Source organism: Ranitomeya variabilis, chromosome 3, assembly GCF_051348905.1.
Source record: "Ranitomeya variabilis isolate aRanVar5 chromosome 3, aRanVar5.hap1, whole genome shotgun sequence".
Classification (NCBI taxonomy): domain Eukaryota; kingdom Metazoa; phylum Chordata; class Amphibia; order Anura; family Dendrobatidae; genus Ranitomeya; species Ranitomeya variabilis.
In genome coordinates this window covers 136,633,687-136,660,650 of record NC_135234.1, presented here as the reverse complement: position 1 = coordinate 136,660,650, position 26,964 = coordinate 136,633,687, and the positions used below count along the sequence as shown (strand labels likewise).

Here is a 26,964-nt window from a genome sequence, read left to right as displayed (position 1 = left end):
GTGGATTAGTAGGCAAGGAGGAGGAAGAACAGAGCTACTTTCATGCGCTATAGACTGTACTACAAGCACAGCTGTCATACTGTCTGTTCAGTGGGGATGGACTGAGGACAGGGAGGAGGAGGAGGAGGACAGCATGGTCAGCTGTCCTGCTGGTGATGACACGGAAGTCTTGCTTGTTAGCAGTCTGGCATGCATGGCAGACTTTATGTTGTGCTGCATTTTACGTGACCCTCACATTATAAAAATTTTTGGTGACACTCATTACTGGTTGATGACACTTCTAGACCCACGCTAGAACTTTCAATCTCTTCTGCCAGAGGCAGAGAGGTGTACTAAAATGTTGCAGTACCAGAGGGCCCTTGTAGCGGATTTACTTAGAAAATTCCCATGTGAGAACGCTGGCAGCAGACGTCAGAGCTTGTTGTACAACCAAGGATTCCAAGCGAGAGAGACAGAAGTACAATCCAGCTCAGGCAGGGGAACAATGGCAAAGTTCTGGGACAGTTTTCTCAGACCCGCCCATCGTACCGGGACAGAGGCAAGGGGTGCTGTCACAAGAAGTGGAATGTTTGGGAAGATGGTGAGGGAGTACCTTCCAGATCATATAAATGTCCTCCGTGATTCCTCTGTGCCTTTTAATTATTGGGTATCCAAGCTGGACACTTATCATGAACTGACTTGGAGGTCCTGGCCTGCCCTACTGCTATCATTCTGTCTGAGCGGGTTTTTAGTGCCATTGGTGGAATTATAACAGATAAGCGCATCCGCATGTCAACTGAAAATGCTGACCGGCTGACTCTTATAAAAATGAACAAGGGGTGGATTGGAAAAGACTTCTGTTCACCACCAAGTGAAAACAGCAAAATAGAACCTCTAATACATTCTCTTTTTTAGGGAGGTGTATTCTCATGCACCTTTTCACAACCACACAGGTGTATACACTTCCAGATTTTGTCTGTTGTTATCCTCATCCTTAGGGCTCATTTCCACTTGCGAGAGAAAAATAATTGACATCTGGACTGAAAAAAAGGGATGAAAAGTATGCGATTGTCATGCGAGTTCAATGCGATTTTTTTAATCGCACCATCCGTTTTACATCCGTATGACATCCGTATGCAATCCGTTTTTTTTCTCTGCAACTATTTTTATACAATCATTTACAGGACCATTTACAGTGTTCTATGCCACAGAATGGTAAGGTATCCGTAAAAAACGGACATCATATGCATGGTGCGAGTGCTGTGCGTTTTTTTTCTCGCACCCATTGACTTGCATTGGCGAGTCTCGTCCGAGAATCGCAGCAATACGCAGCATGCTGCGATTTTTTTTCTCAGTCCGATTTCGACTGAGAAAAAAAATCGCAAATGAAAATACACCTATTGAATAACATTGGTCCGAGTGCAATCCGATTTTTTATCGGATTGCACTCGTCCGTTTTCCTCGCAAGTGGAAATGAGCCCTTATCCTCATCCTCAAGCCCCATTAATAATCACTTAGGTACATTAAGTTAGGCCTTTTATGTCTATCATTGGCGACTTATGGATGTACAAAATGCTTATTGTGAAGTGGATTTTCATGGGCCCATCAAGTATGTGGGTTCCAAGGTGTAATGGGGTGCATATGACTATGCAGCAGGGCTGGCCTTGCTGCCAATGTGTAAAACCAAGGAGTACGGAGTACAAAATGCATATTGTGTAGTGGATTTTCCTGGGCCCATCCAGTATGTGGGTTCAAAGGCTTATTGGGGTGCATATGAATTGGTAGCAGGGCAGGCCTTTAATTCAATGCATTCAATACATCTTATGAAAGGGGTATTGTGGTGCGTCGTAGTTCTTGGCAGCCCATCCACTCACAGCATAGGCTACAACAGTTTAGGGACCCACTGTTTAATAATGGCCCTTTAAGAAGATTAATGCCGCCTGATGCACCAGTAAAAATAGGCTCTGTGACTTTAAGAGTCCCTCCTTCATAAATGAAACAAGGTGGGTCTGCTTATGTGTCACACACCACATGGCCAGCTAGGGTTGTTAAATGTTACAATGACATTTCACTGTGGATGCATTTGTAGTGGTTGAAAGCAATGTTAAAGTAGAGAAGCACTTCAAAAACACTGCGTCTGAACTAAGCCCAGGTGGGGGAGGAACATTTCGGTCTGGGATTAATAATTTGTACCTTAACATATTTTCCAGCAAAATCCGTTTTAGTTTCGTTTAGTGTATTTTTTGCTGCACCGGGAAAAATGGCATGAATCTCGGAAAAAAAAATGTTTACAACTGTGAACTAGGAGTCAGGAATGCTTCCAGGGGCGATCCCCATGATGTTCATATGTCATTTGAGCAGTGTTTCCTTCATTTTCAGATCTTAAAAAGACCCCCGGGGGGATCGCGGTAAAAATATTCAGATTTCCCCTAGACTTACATCAGGCCCGTCGCTTGGGTCGAGTACCCGAGTATTCCAATTTGCTCGACCTGAGCAACGGACACCCGAGCATTTTAATGCTCGCTTATTACTAGTGTTCACGTTTCCAAAAATTATTGGTAGACACCACCAAAGTGGCATCAATTTCATCACAGTAGAAATAGTCTAAAAGGGACCAACAGGTCTTTCACTACACCAAATCCAGCAGATGGACACCCAAGAAGAAGTGTTCACATTTTAAAAAATGAGGGCGTGACACCACCAAAGTGGAATAACTTTCACAATGAACAGAAATTGCATAATTGGGACCAACGCGTCTCCCACTACAGATGCAGACCAACCATGACTGTTCACATTTCCACAAATTTGCGTTATCAGCAGCAGCCACAGAAGCGACACTAAAGATATCACAGAGTGCAGTTACGCCATATTAATGAATCACACTAAAAATGCAATATCACCTAGTCTGTACAGTCTGTGATTGGGGTGTAAAAGTCCTTAGAGATCCATGAAAGTTAGGCAGTCAACACGTTCAGGGGACAGCCATATGCATTTGTCTGTCAGGACACCACCAGCAGCGCTAAAGACATGTTCTGAGAGAACGCTGTCTGCCGGGCACGATAAAACCTCCAAAGCAGGTGAGGCAAGCTCAGACCACTCATCCATTTTGGAAGACCAAAAAATGTGAAAGGGTCCAAACCCTCCCTGATGGTATTGATATTTAGTTCTAGATACTCCTGCACCATTCTCTCCATTCATTCACCACGTGTAAAACTTGGACCTTATTGTACTTGTGCACAAGTTGGTCTAAAAAAAGTGTCAAAGGACTCACAGAAATTGCTTCTTCCACTTCCACCACTGCTGCTGATGTTTTGGAATTGACGAATTGACGGGTCAGAGGTTGTTAGTCTACAGCTGTGATGCGAACTGTGTGCTTCACTGCTGTTTTGAGGAAAAGCTCTCTTAAGGTTGAAGAAAAGCGTGTTTCGATACTCCACCATTCGTGGATCCCTTTCTAGGGTGGGAATCATCTGGCAAAATTTAGTTTTATAACGTGGATCTAATAAAGTGGCAACCCAATAGTCAGCTTTATTCCTAATCATTTCTATACGGGGATAATGCTGCAGATAGTGCAGCAAGAAGGCACTCATATGGTGGGCTCTACCATGAGGTCCAAGCCCATGCTGTGTTGGTGGCTCAGTAACAATGAGGCTTGTTTCCTCCGTCCCCTCCCGACAACCCCGAACAACAGAGAGCGAAGGATTATCCTCTTTATCCGACAGTTGCTTGCCAATCACCTCTGCCTCCTGCATTTGTTCCTCGGATCTTGCACCTTCAATAACAGTTTGTCTGTTATCATCATCAGCCCCCCTCAATCGTAGTGCCATGGAACCCGCATGTGTGATGACAGTCTTGAACTTCGAGCCAATGATGTTATCCCTTCTGCAGCCTACTCTGCTGCCTCTTCTTCTGGGACCACCATCTCCTCCCGCAGGCTATTCAAAGTTAGCTTCAGCATATAAATGACCGGAATAGTGATGCTGATGACCGCGTCATCAGCGCTAACCATCTTAGTAGCCATTGCAAAACTGTGCAGATGGGGCAGAGGTCCTTAATCTGTGCCCACTCTGTAAACATGATATGTGCCACCTTCATACTGCATTGGCCCAGGCTATACGAGATGACATACTGCATCATGGCTCGTTGCTGCTGCCGCAGTCGCTGCAACATGTGCAGAGTGGAATTCCACCATGTCGGTACATCGCATATCAAGCTGTTAAGTGACATGGTCAAAGACCTGTATCAATGCAAGTCGATGAGCAGAGGGGTGCTGTAGTGCAGCGGGGTTGGTGCAGTGTGACAGACAGGCAGGGACCACAGGAAAGCTCACAGGAAACAGGTATAATTGTCCAAACTCACTCAGTGTACAGCACATGGTATCCCCCAGATTGCAGCCGGGAAACAAAACAGTCCATAAATGCGTCTGGTTTCTTAGGGTGACCGCACCACCGTATTACGCTGCAGGGTGGCAGGAGTTCGCTCCGCTGGGCTCTGTGGTCCCTCACACAGTTAGTGCTCTTGCAGAGCTGTCTGCTCTACACCATGCAACTCCACAATGACACACCCAATGCTCTGCTGTAGGGATTTTTACAAACAAACCTGTGGCCTTAGGCTGTTATGACATGGTGGTTAGGGAACAACACTGAAATGACCTGGTGGCTAAAAGGACACATGGACAAGCTCTGAGGAGGTGGTAACTTTTCTGACCGCAAACCCTACTCCTAACGCCAACACTAGAAATAGCCGTGGGACGTTCCTGTCTCTCCCTAGACGCCTCGTCACGGCCTAAGAACTAACTACCCCTAAAGATGGAAATAGAAAACTATCTTGCCTCAGAGAAATTCCCAAAAGGAAAGATAGCCCCCCACATATATTGACTGTGAGTGGAGGGGGAAATAACATACACAGAGATGAAAACAGATTTTAGCAAAGGAGGCCAAATACTAATCTAAATAAACAGAAATAGGAAAGGATACTGTGCGGTCAGAATTCAAAACTAAAAATCCACGCAGAGTTCACAAAAAATGATCTCCACACCGACTCACGGTGTGGAGGGGCAAATCTGCTTCCCCAGAGCTTCCAGCTAGCCTGAATATATCATAATGACGAGCTGGACAAAAAGACCTAACAAAAACTGAGAAATAAGGTCCAAGCAAATGGACTAACAAGAACTAGCAAGAACTTATCTTTTGCTGAAATGAACAGGCCATGAGAAATATCCAAGGAGAAGACTAAATCCAATCTTGAAACATTGACAGCTGGCATGAACTAAAGCCCAGAGCAGGTTTAAATAACAATCCCAGGCAAGGCGATTAGTGAAGGCAGCTGCTACAGCTACCTAAAGGAGCAGCAGTACCACTCGAAACCACCAGAGGGAGCCCAAGGGCAGAACTCACAAAAATACCATTAGCGACCATAGGAGGGAGCTCCAGAACGGAATTCACAACATTAGGCCACATGGAAAACCCGGCCAGGCATGAAATGGACTGCAACCACAGTTTTGCCTGTGATTGCAATGTCCCCAATGACCTCAATACACCTCAGTGCACATCCTGGGGAAAACATACAGTGACCCCTTCAGGTAACACCAGTCACTGCCTCACAGTGCGAACGGCGGAAATGAGCACATGGCTTGTGTGCTTTCTGGAGCAGCTCACCCAGGCGAGGATAGTGGCTGAGAAAACGCTGTACCAGTTGAGGATGTGGGACATGCAAGGCATGTGTGTGAGCTTGCCTCGCCATAGGGCCGCCACCAGGTTCGCACCATTTTCGGACACAGCCTTCCCTGGATGCAGGCTCAGCGGAGACAGCCATTGATTAAACTCAGTCTGGAGAGCTGTCCCTAACTTTTCAACAGTATGACTACGATCTCCAAGGCATATCAATTTTAAGACTGTGATTGCGGTGAGCCCTGGCTGTGCAGTACGGAGGTGGTGGGGGTTCGCTTTGCTCTGTTGGACCACGTCAAGGAAGAGGTTGAGTGTGTGGATGGATGGAGGCCCTAGAGGAGGCAGAAGCAGTGGAGGAAGTGTTAAATGTAGAGGTTTCTCCTGCAAGCCTTGGGGATCCCAAGACTTGTGGAGCAGCACCTGTCCCCACAGCCACCAGTCACCAAGTGCCCAGTCAGCGAGTTGTAACACCGTTGGCCATGCTTACTCATCCAAGTGTCTGTGGTGAAATGCACCCTGGAAGAGAGAGATTTTTTCAAGAAACGGGTGATGTTGTCTGCTACATGCTTGGGAAGCGCAGGCATAGCTTTCTTAGAAAAGTAAAGGTGACTGGGTAATTGGTACTGGGGGACTGCAAAGGCCATCACCTTTCGGAAACCATTGGTATCCACCAGGCTGAAAGGCAGCATTTCCATGGCCAATAAATTGGAGATGGTGGAGTTCAACCTCTTAGCTTTGTCATGCATAGGAGGAAACAACCTTTTCCGGCTGGCTGCAGTTCTGTGAGAGGGCTGTGGTGGACCGGACAAACTGCTGGACTGATAGAGAGCTGCAGACGAAGATGTTACTTTGGATTGAGAAACTTGTGGTGCAATTATTCTCTGAGATCAGTCAAAAATAGCAGGCATGTCCGCTTCTGTTACAGATGAAGGCGGCCTCTCAGTCAGCAGAGTCGATCGGGTAAAGAACCCGAGGTTCTGCAGTCAAAGATCTGCATCTCAATAGTTGGCATGGTAACAGAGAAGGAGGAAGAAGCAGCAGATGTGATTGATAAGACGGCTAATGGTGGTTGATGTCCCCTGGTATGCATTTTTGCGCAGTGGGATTCCCACACTAAAGCATGTTGATTGCGCATGTGAAAGTTCATACATGCAGTAGTCAAATTATTGCAGTTTTTAACTCGACTTAGTTTTTTGGGGAAAAATTGGCAGATTACGTGAGCTGGCTCATCCTTTGCAGTGTCAAAAAAGGCCCAGGCTAAGCAACCCTTGCCACACCTGCGAGCTGCAGATCCGTGGACGCTGCTGGTCAGAGGCACAGTTGTGGCTGAGGATGCATTGCTCATCGTGGCTGCATCACTACGTGTCTGCGACGGAGGGCGCAACGTAACCTCCTCGTCTTCCTTCTCAGATAACCTACTCAGCTGTGTGCCTCTATGTTCATGCCAACTGGGATCTAACACCTCATCATTATCCTCTGTGTTATCGCATTCCTCGCCATTTGAGTCCCCCTCCTCCTCTTCTTGTCCTGACAGCACAGTAGTCTGCTTGAGCCTCAGATATCTGAGTCTCATCAGGATCACCTCCCCCCGGGGTTAAAGTCTGATGACGAGGGTCAGGATGCTGTTCGGACCGTACTTCGTCCTGCCCCGTATCCAAGCTAAAAAAAATTTGGGCATCGGTGCAGATTTCCTCCTCTTGACTCTGCAAAGCTTTTGAGTACACTTCTGATGAACATGGCATAAAATGTGTGAACAGCTCTTCAGACTCACCTATCTGTGGTTCTTTACAGACAGTTGAATGTTTGGATATTGGGATGTGGGGGAAGCAAGGGGAATTTGGGTGTCACATCTGTGGACTGTACTGGGGGTCATGTTGAGGTGGAGGAAGAGGAGGAGAGGCCACTTGAAGCTGCATTTGCCATCCACTCGAGTACATGCTCTTTCTGGGCATCAGCGACAAGGTGTAACGCTGTGCAGCTGCCAAAGAAATTTAGTCATGTAGCCTGTCCTGTAACATAAGCTGTCAGTTGTCTTTGCACAGGACGTGACGTTGCTTCACTAGTGCTTTCACAAACATTACCATCTACCCCACGTACACCTTGAACACTAAGCCTAATTCCCCTTCCACCACTGCCTCGCTTTTTCACAGTTATGTTGCTCAGATAGTGTGGTAGGAGCACAGTATTAACAACCAAAAATTAGATTTTAAACTCTGCACCACCTCTGGAAACAGCTGAATTTCAGTGACAGTAAATTCAAAATTGAAATATGATATGCTGTATCATGTTAGTCACAGAAAAAAAAATTGTTTTTTGGACCAAAGATCACACACTAGATGAAATAAACTATTTTCAAAGTTAGGTCCTTTACTGTTCCTTACTGTAGAGATAGCTTGCCCGAATCATCTTTGGGATCTACTATAGGAATAATCCTGTATTACATCGAAAAGTCAATTTCAAATAGAACATGGGCTGATTATTCAACTGCATGGTGGCAATGGACCAATTTCTGTAAAAGAAACGGTTTTGATTATTTCAAAACTAGTGCAGAGTCTGCTTTACATATTGCACAATGGTTAATAGATAAAGGTTCCTCATATTCAGCCATGTCTCAAGCATTAGTGGCAGTGGCGTAACTACAAAGTTATGGGCCCCGGTGCGAACTTCCAAATGGGGCCCCCCCTACCCCACCCCCTACCCCCCCCCCACCTTCCCCCGCCCCCACAACCCCCACCTTCCCCCGCCCCGCTTCCCCTAGATACGCCTCGGACTGTTGCAGGAATCTCCTGCACTGCAACATGGTGTTGGGTGCCAGCACAGCCCACACAGTGGTATATCCAGCACAGCCCGCACAGTGGTATATCCAGCACAGCCCGCACAGTGGTATATCCAGCACAGCCCGCACAGTGGTATATCCAGCACAGACCGCACAGTGGTATATCCAGCACAGCCCTCACAGTGGTATATCCAGCACAGACCGCACAGTGGTATATCCAGCACAGACCGCACAGTGGTATATCCAGCACAGCCCGCACAGTGGTATATACAGCACAGCCCGCACAGGGGTATATACAGCACAGCCCGCACAGGGGTATATACAGCACAGCCCGCACAGGGGTATATACAGCACAGCCAGCACAGGGGGTATATACAGCACAGCCCTCACAGTGGTATATCCAGCACAGCCCGCACAGTGGTATATACAGCAGAGCCCGCACAGTGGTATATACAGCACAGCCCGCACAGTGGTATATACAGCACAGCCCGCACAGTGGTATATACAGCACAGCCCGCACAGTGGTATATACAGCAGAGCCCGCACAGTGGTATATACAGCAGAGCCCGCACAGTGGTATATACAGCAGAGCCCGCACAGTGGTATATAGAGCACAGCCCGCAGTGGTATATAGAGCACAGCCCGCACAGTGGTATATAGAGCACAGCCCGCACAGTGGTATATACAGCAGAGCCCGCACAGGGATATATACAGCAGAGCCTGCACAGTGGTATATAGAGCACAGCCCGCACAGTGGTATATACAGCAGAGCCCGCACAGGGATATATAGAGCACAGCCCGCACAGTGGTATATCCAGCAGAGCCCGCACAGTGGTATATACAGCACAGCCCGCACAGTGGTATATACAGCACAGCCCGCACAGTGGTATATACAGCACAGCCCGCACAGTGGTATATACAGCAGAGCCCGCACAGTGGTATATACAGCACAGACCGCACAGTGGTATATAGAGCACAGCCCGCAGTGGTATATAGAGCACAGCCCGCACAGTGGTATATAGAGCACAGCCCGCACAGTGGTATATAGAGCACAGCCCGCACAGTGGTATATAGAGCACAGCCCGCACAGTGGTATATACAGCAGAGCCCGCACAGTGGTATATAGAGCACAGCCCGCACAGTGGTATATAGAGCACAGCCCGCACAGGGATATATACAGCAGAGCCTGCACAGTGGTATATAGAGCACAGCCCGCACAGTGGTATATACAGCAGAGCCCGCACAGTGGTATATAGAGCACAGCCCGCACAGGGATATATACAGCAGAGCCCGCACAGTGTTATATACAGCAGAGCCCGCACAGTGGTATATACAGCAGAGCCCGCACAGTGGTATATACAGCAGAGCCCGCACAGTGGTATATACAGCAGAGCCCGCACAGGGATATATACAGCAGAGCCCGCACAGGGATATATACAGCAGAGTCCCCACAGGGGTATATACAGCAGAGCCCGCACAGGGATATATAGAGCACAGCCCACATCTCATCTCATCCCCCCCCCCCCCCCGATAATGGCCCCACAGTCCGGTTAAAAAGAAAAAAAAAAAAAAAACTCTCCTCACCTTTCCTTTTGCCCGCGCTGCTCCTGGCGGCTGAAGTCTGCCCAGGACACTGCAGGTGCGCGATGATATGACGTCATCGCGCACCCGCAGTGTACTGTCAGAGGCAGAGCGGGGAATGATGGGAGAGGAAGCGTCAGGTGACGCTCTCTCCTCCCATCATTGCATTGAACTATACCGGTGTCATAGACGCCGGTATAGTTAAATGCGGCGGCGGCGGCGGCACTGGGGGGGGTTCCGGGGGAGGAACAGTGCAGCGGCCCACTACTGGCATCGGCTCTTCTGGCATTTGCCAGAAGTGCCCGATGGCCAGCCTGGCCCTGCTCAGACCTGCCGGCCCGGGGCCCCTGACCTGCGGGGCCCGGTCGCAATGGCGACCGCTGCGACCGCGGTAGTTACGCCCCTGATTAGTGGGGATATCTTTATTTTTAAAGCTAGCAAGTGGGAATCCTCTTTATAGCAATTGCCCAGTTAAACAGTTATTAAAGGGGCTCACGCATTGCTCTTTCAAAGCTGATGACAGGCATCCAATCTCCATTGATCTCTTAAATTATTTATGGCCATCATTAGCTGATATATGCATTAATCATTATGAAATGTTACTTTTTAGAGCAGCTTTTGTACTAGCATTTTTTGCAGCTCTTAGAGTGGGTGAATTAATGTCTTTTAGTAAGTCAAAAACTTCGGGTTTATTTATCCATGATGTAGAATTACATAAGTCTATTATCCTAATATTCATAAGGCAGTCAAAAACTGACCAATTAGGAAATGATGTTCAACTAGGCTTAATGCAATTTTTGGTTCTGGAATTTGTCCAGTGGATAATTTAAAGGAATGGTTACAGATTAGACCAGTTATAAAATTCCCTCTTTTTCTTAATTTAAATGGTGAACCTGCTACAAAATATCAGTTCAGTTCTATTCTCAAAAAAATGTTTGTCTGCACCTGGTAAATCAGATTTAAAACTGTCGTCACATTCTTTTAGAATCGGAGCAGCAACAGAAGCAGCTCGGATTGGTTTGTGTGACAATAAGATAATGAAGATTGGCAGATGGGATTCTAAACGCTCTAAGCTGTAGACCGCATACGATGTTTCACTAATGCTTTTAAATTCATATTTCAGGTCCTTTGATTATGTGGATTTTAGGACATTCTTTCATATACTGGTCTCGGAAGAGAGCCAGTGTTAGAAACTACATGAGAATTTATCATTTAATCCAACTAAATGGCAAATCTGGTGGTACAGTATGAGGGGAATAAGATGGTCTCACCAGTTAGAAGAAGTGAAGAAATTATCGGTTATTTGGCCGGCACCTGAACTTGTTATAGTTCATCTAGGTCAGACCGGGGCAAATGTGGCCTGCGGGCCACATCCGGCAGTTTGGCTGTCTCAGTCCAGACCGAGACAGTTGCAGGGCTGGAAAACAGAGGTCCACGGTCCGCATCGTGCCCGGCCGCTCGCTGTCTCCATCTGCGCTGAGTCTGATAAATGTCAATCAGCGCATGAAACAGCTGACACAATGATGTCATTTGATCTCGTCAGCTGTCTGCTTCGGAGAGTCAGTGAATCCGAGACACTGAGACAGAAGCAAAGCGCCGGGGACCGGGACCAAGGTGACTATGTGGTGTTCATTTTTTTTTATGTGTATGGGATGTTTGGGTGAGCATGGGCAGGCTATGGGGGTGACATGGCGCACGCAGGGAGGCTATGGAGGCACCGTTCTACACATGGAGAGGCGTTGGGGCATTGTGCTGCACAAGGGGACGCTATGGGGGCCTCGTGCTGCACACGGGGAGGCTATGGTGGCATCGTGCTGCACATTGGGAGGCTGTGTGGGGCTCATGCTTTATTGCTTTATATAAGGAGGCTGTGTGGGGCTCATGTAGTATATAGAGTGAGGCTGTGTGGGGCTCAAGCAGTATATAGGGAGGCTGTGTGGGACTCATTCATTATATGGGGAGGCTGTGTGGGGCTCGCGCAGTATATGAGGAGGCTGTGCGGGGATCATGCTCTATATAGGGAGGCTGTGTGGGGCTCATGCTCTATGTAGGGATGCTGTGTGGGGGCTCTTACAGTATATAATGGGCTGTGGAGGGCTCATACGATATACAGAAGGGGCTGTACTTGGGTTCAAACAATATATAGGAGAATGTCAGCAATAGCATACTTAATTCTGCTCAATATTAAGTGATACAATGATAAATAATATAATTATCAATAATTTAATTATAGTATATTGATATTATTATTGAGCAGAATTAAATTCAGCCTATAGGTTCGACCTTCGATAACAGTCATGTTCTCTCATGTGGCCCCTCAGGAAAATTAATTGTCCACCCCTGTTCTAGGTGGTAATGATTTAGGTAAAGCAGGTACTTTAGATTTGTTGGTATTAATGAAAGAAAAATTCTCATTGTTGAAATGTCGTTTTCATTCCAGCTACGGTATTTTGTATTCTCTTAAATCATCCCCAGGTTGATCTGGTCTAATCCAAGTCTTTTGTTCATAGATCAGATAAGGAAGAGAATTGATAAAGCAATGTCAAAATTCATGCATTCATTAGAAGGTTCTTTGTTTAGGCATCTCAACCTAGAGGATTTTACACTAGGACTATATAGAAGGGACCGTGTCCACACTAGCAGTATTTGGTCAGTATTTTACATCAGTATTTGTAAGCCAAAACCAGGAGTGGGTGATAAATGCAAAAGTGTTGCATATGTTTCTATTATACTTTTCCTCTATTTGTTCCACTCCTGGTTTTGGCTTACAAATACTGATGTAAAATACTGACCAAATACTGCTAGTGAGACAGCAGCCTTATTGTTAACATAGATTTTCAAACAATGATAGAGAATTGGCTTTTTTTTGTTTTAGGAGGGCCACATCTCTCTGAGATGTGGCATGTGGAAAATCACCCAGCCTGGCTGGGTGGACTTGGGCTTACGTTTATGATGTAATGGAGGTTATTTATTCATTCATGGTTATGTATTAAAGATTTAATATGTTACTCTTTAATAAACATCATGGCCTTTTCTCTATCCAACATTGGTGTCCTAGTGTATTCTTTCCGTCGGGTATGTCTCAATGGGTTTTGTGTTACCATGTGTTATCCGAGTATCTTGGACATAGTCAAATAATATGTTTGTGTCCCTGCAGCCGCATGATTTGTGGCTGTTAGACAGCTGCAACACATGTGGGGATTGTGTTAGACAGCATGAAAACATGCACGGATTGCCTAACAGCCACGATACATACAGGGACTCGAATATATTATTCTAGCATGCCAAAGATACTCTGAGACGCCCTTAGCATACTCAGATAACACCTTATCCGAGCACGTTCACTTATCACTAGTTGAGACTATAGTCGGCATGGGACCACAACTGAGCAAATCTCAGATTTCTGGTTACAGTTACGACTGATGTTCTAGGAAATAGAAGTTATTGCTTAGAGGGGTTGTTCCCTTTCATTAAATTAATGTCCCCAGCTGGAGTAACCAACTGTGATGTACTCACTTTTATCGGGTGCAAGAGTGAGTCTTGGATGCTGCTCACTGTGTGGCATTATCTGTGGCGCTGAAATCACATTGTAATGTAAGTTGCAGTTGCCTATTGTTGAGATTAATGTTTTGTTTTTGGGTGCAGACAGACGGCCATATTTCTTGTGCAAGGATCGCATTAGAATCCTCAGACTGACTGTCGGCTCTTCAGACCTGAGTGTGACAGCTACACAGAAATACATCACGCTGTCACGCTCAGGTCAGGAGAGGTGCTGGGCCAGTCCATGCATTGTGATGTCATCCTCGCACGAGAAATATGGCCACCAGTCTGCACCCTTAATGTTATAGTGATGGGGTAAATCAAATAATTCTCACATAATTTTTATCTTCAAAATGTCTCTTGCAAGTATCCATCTAAGGCCACGTGCACATGTTCAGTATTTGGTGAGTTTTTTACCTCAGTATTTGTAAGCCAAAACTAGGAGTGGAACAATCTGAGGAAAAGTATAATAGAAACATGTCACCACTTCTGTATTTTTTACCCACTCCTTTTTTGGCATACAAATACTGATGAAAAATACTGATCAAATACTGAACGTGGCCTAAAAGTAATACTAGGGAAGTTGCAATTATGGGACAGTTCACCTAATAACAGATTTCACTTTGTGTTAGCTATAAACAGATATTGCCCATGAAGATGAAGAGACATATGTAAACCGTCATATGATCATGGAGGAACTATAGTAGTATAGAAATTCACATGGTAAAAACATATTACTCCTCATAAACCCCAACAGAATACTGCCCATAGAAAGAACATGTATACACTAATAGCCGTATTGCAAAAGTTATAAGTTAAATATTCACTTGCCAAATAAACCAGTTGCATAATACTGTGAATCAGAACTTTGTCCCTCTTAACTGACATGTCGTCTGAAGGCTGGGCAAACTACCATCAGGGCAAAGGGATACAGCTCAAACAAACAGTATTTCACAAGTGGTTTGTTTAGCAAGTGAATATTTTACTTTAATATTTAACCCAGACAAAACATTAGTGTCAGCAATAGGCAATTTCTATTTTGCATCCGCTACACTGAGCAACCTCCAACCGCAACAATACAGGGATCAAGTATTTTCTATGCATATAGTATTAGAACCTGTGTCTCTCATTTTATCAACTTTCTGAGATTTTAAAAAATATTTTTCAATAAAATATCTATTTTATTACTCATATGGCTTTCACTTCATTGTTTACTGGGTAAGACTTAGACCTGGTTTACAAATATAAGAAGAACAATTTATAAAATCTGTGCTTTTTTTCCATTCATTTGAAGGAGTGAAAAACCCTGCAAAAACACTGACAGAATTGACAAGCTGCAGATTTAAAAAAATAAAAAAAACTACTTTGATGGTTAAGATCCACAAGGAAAAAATAAGCCTCAGGTGCTTGAGATATCAGAAGTTTCATTCACTTTGCTGGTACTGTAAAATACTCCACAGAAAAAAAGTACTGTGTGTGAACAAGCCTTAAGGGCTCATTTCCACTTGCGAGAAAAAACGGACGGGTGCAATCCGATAAAAAATCGGATTGCACTCGGACCAATGTTCATCTCATTTGCGTCTTTTTTCTCAGCCGAAATCGGACAGAGAAAAAAATCGCAGCATGCTTCGATTTTGCTGAGAGTCTCGGATGAGACTCGCCAATGCAAGCCATTGGGTGCGAGAAAAAAAAACGCATGGAATATGGACCATCCGTATTCCATCCGTTTTTTACGGATACCTTACCATTCTGTGGCATAGAACACTTTAAATAGTCCTGTAAATGACTGTATAAAAATAGTTGCAGAGAAAAAAACGGATTGCATACGGATGTAAAACGGATGATGCGATTAAAAAATCGCATTGAACTCGCATGACAATCGCATACTTTTCATCCCTTTTTTTCGGTCCAGATTACGGACCGTTTTTTTCTCTCAAGTGGAAAAGAGCCCTAAGACTAATAAAGGGCTGATTTTACATTTTTCAAAATAAAAATAAATAAAATAGAAAACTACAACCCCTCTGCTATTTTTGCAATGACGGACTTTCTTCCTACCCTTACGACATTTCTGATGTTCAGCATATGTTTTGCTATTTACGCTTGTGAACTAATATGAAAGTCTAAGGCTACTTTCACACTAGCGTCGGGAAAGGCCCGTCGCTGTGCGTTGGGCCGACGTTCCCGACGCTAGCGTGGTCTCCGCCGCACAACGGGGGCAGCGGATGTATTTTTCCAACGCATCCGCTGCCCCATTGTGAGGTGCGGGGAAGTGTGGGGAGGTGGGGGCGGAGTTCCGGCCGCGCATGCGCGGTCGGAAAAAGCGGACCGTCGTGAGCAAAAAACGTTACATGTAAGGTTTTTTTCTCCCGACGGTCCGCTAACACACGCCCAAGCGTCGCAAAACGGACGCGATGTTTGGCAATGCGTCGCAAATGCGTCGCTAATGCGTCGCTAATGTTAGTCTATGACGAAAAAACGTATCCAGCAAGAACTTTTGCTGGATGCGTATTTTCAGCAAAACGACGCATTTGCGACGTATTGCAGTTAACGCTAGTGTGAAAGTAGCCTTAGTTTGAATAAAGGCTGTAAGCTGGATAGTAATATCACATTTCCGTTATTCTTTATAAATACTGGTATAATCCATATATCATACAATACATAGAATATTATTATTATACCCTGATGTACAATAAAAAAAATTATATTATGGTACCAAGATAACGAGAAAAATGTATGCAAATACTTTTATGCCCAAAAAAGATAAAAGCATTCTAAGGCCACGGTTACAGTGTTGATTTTCTCTCACTCTAGAAAATCAGAGTTTGATCCGATTTTCTCAGATGTGAAAAAAAGTCTCCATCTTCTCCATTTAGTCTGTGCATGAAAATTGGACCACACTCGGATGCACAGATTCATTGAACTGAAAGGCTGGGTGAGATCTGTTAATCAGAAGCAACTCGTGCATGCGTCGATCTCTTCCTTGGATGAACCCGGTCCGAGGAAAAAAATTGGACATGTGCAGAAAAATGCTATCAGTCAAAATGACGGATGGTACTCATCCGATATTTGCAATAGGAAGACCCTCCCCTAAGAATGATGCCTATATTGGCTAATCAGAAGAATTATATTTGCGAGCTATATGTCTGAGTAATTCTGTTGTAAAGTTGTCTGATGAAGAAGCTTCTGCACTTTGAATATTTGCAGATATATTTTTTCTGGTTAGCCAATAAAGCTGTCACTCCTAGAATACTTTTGCCTTGTTGAGCATAAATGTATTTACATTATTATACCATGTAATGTATGATTAATCATACATTACTTTCTCATGTATTAGTTTATCATACATTACTTTATCATGTATTACTTTCTTGTGCATTCAGCATTTACTCTAAGACTGAGTAGGTAAAAATTTCTAAAGTTAAAGATTCCACAGACAAATCTTTAAATCCGCTGAATATCTGCACAAATACAACTGAATTCTTACCTTTGAGACGAAAAATCCATATGCATAGTCAAGAAGTTTCTGAGGGTATTCAAGTTCTTCGGAGGAGCACATGTTGGTGTGATGTGCAACCGCTCAGTCGGCTTATATAAGCTGCTTTCCAACTGAGAGGTGTTACTCCAGAGGACTTAGCAGGGCTCAGACAATTGATTTCTCATCGGACCTACTTATGAGGCACTTAGAGCCATAAGAACCTTCAGCATCTGGAATATACAAATTTCTTCTTTACTTTTACTTGAAATGATTTGCAGTCGAATTATAACTGCGTGCCAAGCATTACTGACTACATATGCTGTTTTCAGATGTTCTGGTTTTGTGGCAATTTTCTGCAGCAGTTGTTTTACAAATAATTTACTTCATTTTTTTTATTTTGCATAAGACATGCCAAGCTTTTTTCCTGAGGTAACCAGGTTTTACTATAGGGAAAACATGTCTGGCTTCATACAAGGGACTCTATTACAAAGAGATATATCTGACTGAGAAAAAGATGACTTTAGGAAAGCGGTGAAAAGGATAAACCTTGGAACTTGTGCAAATGCCTTTTTCATACTCAGGACATGGATTCCAAATGTGTCCTATGATGTTAATTAACAAAACACACAAGAATGGTCACACATTAGATAGCTGTCGGCTGTACGTTGCTTTGGCTGATTGTTTGGTTGACAGCCACCATGGCCTTCGCTCCCTTATATAGGAGTGCTCGCTGGGCCAAGTGCTGCAGTGCTCATGCAGCGCCCCAGAGTCCTGGTCGTTGCAGTAGCATGGTTCAGCCACTAAGGGGGGCCATGCTGCGTTCGATGGCACGGAAGGAGTTCTCTGAGCAGGTATCACAGTCACCAAGACATTTCACAGCTGGGCCTCCGGGGGGAGCTAAGGGTGCTATTCATTAGGCCACTCCCCACCATAGTGGGTAAACTGGGGGTCAGGCAGAAAGTTAGAGAGAACGCTGACGGGATTGAACGGAGCAACACCTGGTGGCAGAGGGCGTTGTGAAGGGAGAGACTGTAGGGTCTCTGCCAGGGGTGGGATCCTGGCAGAGGCTTGGCATGGAAAGAACGTAAAGGGACCGTGCCTGCTCAGCATAGCGGCGGTGCCCAAGGAAGGACTAAGAAGCGAGATAGATTGTGCTGAGTGAGAAACGAAATCAAGCGAAAGGAGATACCAGTGAGGGTTGTGCTGAAAGAGGCAGCACCTTACTGAGGCGCACTACCGGTGGCCGGAACGCCGAGGAGGTAAAGAGTTTCAAGCCATACCTCAGACCTACGGCAGGGCAGTTAGCTTGAGGCGGACTGTCTCACGCATCACCCAGGAAGGCAAAGGGGGGTACCAACAGGAGAGGGGCGCAGATAGAGTCCCGGAAGATCTCCGAGCCTCCCCGTCATACGGGTGCGTTCCTACCATAGTATCTGGAGGGACGAGAAAGATCATTGCGAATTAAGTTGTTGTGAGGGAACACGAGAAACAGACACAACAGTTGTGGGGTACTTTCCGTAAGCACAGCAGGGAAGGACTGCAACACATAGCGCTAGAAGGAAGGCACCGATTTCCACCTGCAAGGAGAGCTCTGGAAGTGCCATTGGACCGGCCGGACTTGCGCAGCCTGGTGAGCCGTATTCCGGACTGAGGACCCAGAGAGCTTCAGTAAAGAGGTAAAGAGACTGCAACCTGGTGTCCTCGTTATTTACCGCGACCTGCACCCCACAACTGCACCGCTACAACATCACTTATTGCACCGGACGTCCCCCACTGACAGACAGGGCCACGGACCGGGTCTAGCCACCGTGACAACCCCAGGACTGAGACCTAGAGGCCCGGCTCCGGTTACCCCCCGGCCCTGCGGCGGTGTGGGGGCGCTCCAACTTGGCGTCACGAACAGGATCTACTTAAGCCTGAAGAATCAGGTCATGTGTGCCTAGAGACTGTGATTTATTGTGTGTGGACTGAACTTTATCGCAAGACTGTGTGCTGTGCCAGTTGCCGCCAAAATCCGCCGCCATTGCAGCGCTGAGGAGAGCGCAGGAAGAGAAGAAGGGCGTGGAGTGGGCGTAGACGAGCTGGAGCGCGCGAAGAATAATGGCCGCCCAGTCTAAGTATTTTTGTGTCTTGAGGACGTGCCCGTCAACCGCCGAGGTCCGCCTCTTGATTCTGGCCGGAGGGTGGAGACCATGGGGACGGGGCCGCCCGCGAAAGAGACCGCGGGAAAACGACCTAGAAGAAGGAAAAAAAATGGCGGCATCCAGAGCACCAGGCGGAACTGATCCGGCGCGGCCTGAAGATATACAGCCTGAGGTAACCTCAGGGGCGCCCACACTGCGGGGTTCGACTTCAACGAGGCCACCGATGGGACGACCCCCTCCGCCGATGTCCGCGGAGTGTGCGGCTGCAGCCGAGACCCGGCAGCTGGCACGCCGCCTGAAGCATGACGCCCGTGTGCTGGCGCGGATGGGGCAACCCACAGAAATCCGCCTGTCCCCAGTGTCCCCTGCTTCTGCTCACCTGGCCGCGTCCGAGGATGCACCACCGACGCCGGGCTTAAAAATAATTCCGGATGCGGAACATTACCGGCGCCTGACGGCAGCCTGGCGGAGCCGGTCCCAGCCCGCCGAGCCGATTGACCTGATAAGCCCCCCCGAGATCCCACCGTCACACTGGGGTGTGGTGGTGGCCTTTAACTCCCAGCATGGACAGGGGATAATCCAAGAGATCGGGGAGCCACTACAAGTTCACGTGGAAAGGACAGAGGTGGAGCCGAGCAGCGGGAGATTCGACTGTAACTTGGAGCCAGGTGATGCTGTCACCTACACACGGTGGAGGAGGGCCGCGGGTGAAACAGGGTGGATAGCCCGCGGCGTGCAGCGGTGTGTTGCTTTCCAGGCTGCTGCAGGGGTACCGGAAGACGATACCCCGGCGAAGAAAACTGCAGAGCCCGGTCCCGCGGAACCACCAGAGGATCGACATCATCGTGCCCCGGGGGAACGCATACAGTTGCCGACAGCCAGGATCTCCCAGCGGGGGATTCTGGCCCTGCTAGGACCGGAGCGACGCCCTGGCTCATCAGAACGATCTGTGGGATTGGTGAGGCCAGAAAGAAGACCCCCTGCTGCATCCCGACGGTAAAAGTGATGTTACTAATGAAAAATGTAAATAGTTAACTGTTCATTCCTTTAACTGTTCCTGTTTGCTGCCAAACCCGTCTAGGGTTAAAGGTGACCCCTTTGTTGACCCGGGGTCACTGTTGTTTTCCTGAAGTTTATACAGTTTTTAAAAAAAAGAGAACTGCAGAAATCATGAACTGCGCATGATTCAAACTTTCCCTTGTAAATAGTTTGCACTTTCTTAAAGGTGCTCCCTACTGGTTTTAGTCAAAAGACACTTTGCGAAGAAACCGTTCCTACTGGTCCTACTTAAAGACACTTTGTGAAGATACCGGACCGGAACTTTGCATGAGACTGGTAGGCTGAGAAGACGAGCTACCTCAGAGAGACCTGGTCCCCTCTTAAAGGGGATGTGAAGAATTGTACTTGAAAGCGATACTGTTACAGAACAGTAATGTGGTAATGATGCCTTGAAAAGAAAATGTAACTGTTTTACATGCCGAGTTATATGTGTTGAATTTGTTAAAATGTGAAATTTGAATAATGTTTTGAAGACAGGAAGGATGCAGAGAGCCCGTAGGGGTAGAAGTGGAGGTCTGCATAGTTGAAAGTAAGAGAAGTAATAATGAGGGTGAGGATAGAAGGTAAACCCTGCGTCCCCATTGAAAAGTTACTTTGTTACTAAGGACAGAGAGTGAACCCGTAGGGGTTAGAGAGTGAGTCCTTAAAGGGGCCGAGTAGAGCTGGCTCAGAGTTCTTCAACCGAAAGGAATGTTATGTCTATACTGTGTATAGTAGCGAAAGGCAGTAGGCCCTGGCTGAACAGGGCGGTCCTGTAGAAGAAAGGAGAGGCAGTAGGTCTGGTGCCGTAGGGACAGGCGGTCCTGCAGGTTCACAAGAAGGAGAATGTAAAGTTGAAATGCCTTATAATGTGATTATAGGAAGGCCTTTGATAGACTAAGAGTGTGAGTTTCTTAAAGGCAATGTTAAGTTATTATTTCAAAAATTGCACTAAATAGAATACCCGGTTGGGTAACAGAAGTTATTTATACTCTGTAAATTATAAGGTTAATTATGTTGTAACGTTACAAGTGTCCTCACCTCCCATAAAGGGAAGCCTACTTAAGTATACTTATTGTTATTTGCACTCAACAAAATTGTATGTCTTTTTGCTAACCTGTATTGTTGTTTTTCTTCCCAGTCCCGGAGTACTGTGTTTAACCAGGGGGGAGTGCAGCGCCCCAGAGTCCTGGTCGTTGCAGTAGCATGGTTCAGCCACTAAGGGGGGCCATGCTGCGTTCGATGGCACGGAAGGAGTTCTCTGAGCAGGTATCACAGTCACCAAGACATTTCACAGCTGGGCCTCCGGGGGGAGCTAAGGGTGCTATTCATTAGGCCACTCCCCACCATAGTGGGTAAACTGGGGGTCAGGCAGAAAGTTAGAGAGAACGCTGACGGGATTGAACGGAGCAACACCTGGTGGCAGAGGGCGTTGTGAAGGGAGAGACTGTAGGGTCTCTGCCAGGGGTGGGATCCTGGCAGAGGCTTGGCATGGAAAGAACGTAAAGGGACCGTGCCTGCTCAGCATAGCGGCGGTGCCCAAGGAAGGACTAAGAAGCGAGATAGATTGTGCTGAGTGAGAAACGAAATCAAGCGAAAGGAGATACCAGTGAGGGTTGTGCTGAAAGAGGCAGCACCTTACTGAGGCGCACTACCGGTGGCCGGAACGCCGAGGAGGTAAAGAGTTTCAAGCCATACCTCAGACCTACGGCAGGGCAGTTAGCTTGAGGCGGACTGTCTCACGCATCACCCAGGAAGGCAAAGGGGGGTACCAACAGGAGAGGGGCGCAGATAGAGTCCCGGAAGATCTCCGAGCCTCCCCGTCATACGGGTGCGTTCCTACCATAGTATCTGGAGGGACGAGAAAGATCATTGCGAATTAAGTTGTTGTGAGGGAACACGAGAAACAGACACAACAGTTGTGGGGTACTTTCCGTAAGCACAGCAGGGAAGGACTGCAACACATAGCGCTAGAAGGAAGGCACCGATTTCCACCTGCAAGGAGAGCTCTGGAAGTGCCATTGGACCGGCCGGACTTGCGCAGCCTGGTGAGCCGTATTCCGGACTGAGGACCCAGAGAGCTTCAGTAAAGAGGTAAAGAGACTGCAACCTGGTGTCCTCGTTATTTACCGCGACCTGCACCCCACAACTGCACCGCTACAACATCACTTATTGCACCGGACGTCCCCCACTGACAGACAGGGCCACGGACCGGGTCTAGCCACCGTGACAACCCCAGGACTGAGACCTAGAGGCCCGGCTCCGGGTACCCCCCGGCCCTGCGGCGGTGTGGGGGCGCTCCACTCACTGTGAGGAAGTCACTGCCTAACAAGTCGACCAGCAGCCTATGCCCAGAAAACAGTGCTGTCTGCAGTCTGAAATCAAACAAAACCCGATCAACATCTCTGCTGTCAGTCGGCCAGTGCACCCATACACAATTACACTGTTGGCCGAAAAGTATAAATCAGCAGGTTCAGACAATGGCTTGTGTACAGGGGCATTAAGGGTCCTGTTTAAACTTACAGACTGACAAAACTAAACAACCGCTGATGGGTAAACCTTTACCGATTGGCAGTTTAACCCCTTTACCCCAAGGGTGGTTTGCACGTTAATGACTGGGCCAATTTTTACAATTCTGACCACTGTCCCTGACCTATGAGGTTATAACTCTGGAACGCTTCAACAGATCCCAATAATTCTGACAGTTTTCTCATGACATATTGTAGTTCATGGTAGTGGTAAAATATCTTTGATATTACTTGCATTTATTTGTGAAAAAAACTGGCGACATTTTGCAAACATTTAGCGATTTTCCAACTTTGAATCTTCATGCCTTTAATCACAGAGATATGTTACACAAAATACTTAATAAGTAACACTTCCCACATGTCTACTTTATATCAGCACAATTTTGGAACCAACATTTTTTTTTTTTAGGGAGTTAAGGGGTAAAAGTTGACCAGCGATTTCTCATTTTTACAACACCTGTTTTTTTTTAGGGACCACATCACATTTGAAGTCACTTTGAGGGGTCTATATGATAGAAAATACAAAAAAGTTACACAATTATAAAAACTGCACCCCTCAAGGTGCTCAAAACAACATTTAAGAAGTTTATTAATAGTGATGAGCGAGGATACTCGTTGCTTGAGATTTCCTGAGCATGCTCGGGGGGTCTCCGAGTATTTGTAAGTGCTCTGAGATTTAGTTTGTTGATGCAGCTGCATGATTTACAGTTGCTAGCCAGCATAAGTACATGTGGGGGTTGCCTGGTTGCTAGGGAATCCCCACATGTAATCAAGTTGGCTAACATATGTAAATCGTTCAGCTGCGGCGATGAAAACTAAATCTCCGAGCACTAAAAAATACTCGGAGGACACCCAAACGTGTCGGGAAATCTCGAGTAATGAGTATACTCGCTCAGCACTATTTATTAACCCTTCAGGTGCCTCACAGGAATTTTTGGAATGTTTAAAAAAAATGAACATTTTACTTTTTTTCACAAAAAGATTACTTCAGATCCAATTTGTTTTATTTTACCAAGGGTAACAGGAGAAATTGGACTCCAAAAGTTGTTGTACAGTTTGTCCTGAGTACGCCGATACCCCATATGTGGAGGTAAACCACTGTTTGGGCACATGGCAGGGCTCAGAAGTGAAGGAGCTCTATTTGACTTTTCCATGCAAAATTGGCTGGAATTGGGATCAGACAGAATGTCGCGTTTGGAGAGCCCCTGATGTGCCTAAATAGTGGAAACCCCCCAGAAGTGACACTATTATGGAAAGTAGACCCCTAAGGAACTTATCTAGATGTGTGGTGAACAGTTTTAACCCCCAAGTGCTTCACAGAAGTTTATAATATAGAGTCGTAAAAATAAAAAATCATATTTTTTTCACAAAAATGATCATTTCTCCCCCAATTTTTTATTTTTCCAAGGGTAATGGGAGAAATTGGACCACAAAAGTTGTTGTGCAATTTGTCCTGAGTACGCTAATACCCAATATGTTTGGGCGCATGGCAGAGCTCTGAAGGGAAGGAGCACCGTTTGACTTTTTCAACACAGAATTGGCTGGAATTGAGGTCGGACACCATGTCATGTTTGGAGAGCCCCTGATGTGCCAAAACAGTGGAAACCCCCACAAGTGACAGCATTTTGGAAAGTAGACCCCTAAGGAACTTATCTAGATGTGTGGTGATCACTTTGAAACCCCAAGTGCTTCACAGAAGTTTATAATGTAGAGCCGTAAAAATAAAAATCATATTTTTTTCACAAAAATGATTTTTCGCCCCCAATTTTTTATTGTCCCAAGGGTATCTGGAGAATTTGGACCCCAAAAGTTGTTGTGCAATTTGTCCTGAGTACACTGATACCCCATATGTGGGAGAAAACTACTGTTTGGGCACATGGCAGAGCTCGGAAGGGAAGAAGTGGTGTTTTGGAATGCAGACTTTGATGGAATGGTCTGCGGGCATCATGTTGCATTTGCAGAGCCCCTGATGTACCTAAACAGTAGAAACCCCCCACAAGTTACCCCATATTGGAAAATAGACCCCCCATGGAACTTATCTAGATGTGTTGTCAGAACTTTGAACCCCCAAGTGTTTCACTAAAGTTTATAATGCAGAGCCGTGAAAATAAAAAATCATTTTTTCCCACAAAAATGTTTTTTTTTAGCCCCCAAATTTTTATTTTCCCAAGGGTAACAGGAGAAATTGTTGTCCAACTTGTCCTGAGTACGCTGATCCCCCATATGTTATTATTATTATTTATTGTTATAGCGCCATTTATTCCATGGCGCTTTACAAGTGAGGAGGGGTATACATAATAAAAACAAGTACAATAATCTTGAACAATACAAGTCATAACTGGTACAGTAGGAGAGAGGACCCTGCCCGCGAAGGCTCACAATCTACAAGGGATGGGTGAGAATACAGTAGGTGAGGGTAGAGCTGATCGTGCAGCGGTTGGTTGATTGGTGGTTACTGCAGGTTGTAGGCTTGTCGGAAGAGGTGGGTCTTCAGATTCTTTTTGAAGGTTTCGATGGTGGGCGAGAGTCTGATGTGTTGTGGTAGAGGGTTCCAGAGTAGGGGTGATACGCGAGAGAAATCTTGTATACGATTGTGGGAAGAGGAGATAAGAGGGGAGTAGAGAAGGAGATCTTGTGAGGATCGGAGGTTGCGTGTAGGAAAGTACCGGGAGATGAGGTCACAGATGTAAGGAGGAGACAGGTTGTGGATGGCTTTGTACGTCATGGTTAGGGTTTTGCACTGGAGTCTCTGGGCAATGGGGAGCCAGTGAAGGGATTGACAGAGGGGAGAGGCCGGAGAATAGCGGGGGGACAGGTGGATTAGTCGGGCAGCAGAGTTTAGAATAGATTGGAGGGGTGCGAGAGTGTTTGAGGGGAGGCCACAGAGCAGGAGGTTGCAGTAGTCAAGGCGAGAGATGATGAGGGCATGGACTAGGGTTTTTGCAGATTCTTGGTTGAGGAATGAATGCATTCGTGCAATATTTTTGAGTTGAAGTCGGCAGGAAGTGGAAAGGGCTTGGATATGTGGTTTGAAGGAGAGATCAGCGTCAAGGATAACCCCGAGGCAGCGAGCTTGTGGGACTGGGGAGAGTGGGCAGCCATTTACTGTAATGGATAGGTTTGTTGGGGGGGTCACGTGAGATGGGGGAAAGATGATGAATTCTGTTTTGTCCATGTTAAGTTTCAGAAATCTAGCGGAGAAGAAGGATGAAATAGTGGACAGACATTGAGGGATTCTGGTTAGTAGGGAGGTGATATCTGGTCCAGAGATGTAGATCTGTGTGTCATCAGCATAGAGGTGATACTGAAAGCCATGAGATTCTATGAGCTGTCCCAGGCCAAAGGTGTAAATGGAGAAGAGCAGGGGCCCAAGGACTGAACCTTGTGGGACTCCGACAGATAGGGGGTGAGGTGAGGAGGTGGTGTGTGAGTGGGAGACGCTGAATGTCCGGTCTGTTATGTATGATGAGATCCAGGATAGGGCCAAGTCTGTGATGCCAAGGGATGAGAGGGTCTGTAATAATAGGGAATGGTCCACTGTGTCAAAGGCAGCCGACAGGTCGAGGAGGAGGAGAACAGAGTAGTGTCGCTTGCTCTTGGCGGTTAAGAGGTCGTTGGTGACCTTAGTTAGGGCAGTTTCAGTGGAGTGGTGTGACCGGAAGCCAGATTGTAAGCGGTCAAAGAGGGAGCAAGAAGAGAGATGGGAGGACAGTTCAAGGTAGATGTGTTGTTCCAGTAGTTTTGAGGCATAGGGGAGAAGTGATATAGGGCGATAGCTAGATACAGAGGATGGGTCAAGAGAGGGCTTTTTGAGGATAGGTGTGATGGAGGCATGTTTAAAGCTTGAGGGGAAAACACCAGTTGTTAGTGATAGGTTGAAGAGATGGGTTAGGGTTGGGACGAAGATTGTGGTGAGGTTTGGGATGAGGTGGGATGGGAGCGCGTCAAGCGCACAGGTGGTGAGATGCGATCTTGAGAGTAGAGTGGCGAGTTGATCTTCTGTAATGGTGGGGAAGTTGGTTTTGGAGGTGGAGGGTAGGGAAGTTGGGAGGAAGGGCTCTGGGGGTTGTTGACCAAAACTGTCTCTGATGTTATCAATCTTCTGCTTGAAGAATGAGGCAAAGTCTTCAGCAGAGATAAGTGGGGAGGGAGGAGGTGCTGGGGGACGGAGGAGAGAATTGAAGGTGTTGAATAACTGTTTAGGGTTGTGAGACAGGGAGGATATGAGAGATGA

General features: G+C 46.4%; 1 protein-coding gene across 1 annotated transcript in view; it reads right to left on the bottom strand.

The window, feature by feature from the left end:
- LOC143815469 (acetylserotonin O-methyltransferase-like) overlaps nt 1–26,964 on the bottom strand; it is a 185,434-nt gene that overhangs the window by 156,676 nt on the left and 1,794 nt on the right. The window contains exon 2 of the mRNA XM_077294686.1: nt 17,030–17,250. Coding sequence (XP_077150801.1) covers nt 17,030–17,101 — 72 coding nt within the window. The 5' untranslated portion in view covers nt 17,102–17,250. The remainder of the gene's footprint in view (nt 1–17,029; nt 17,251–26,964) is intronic.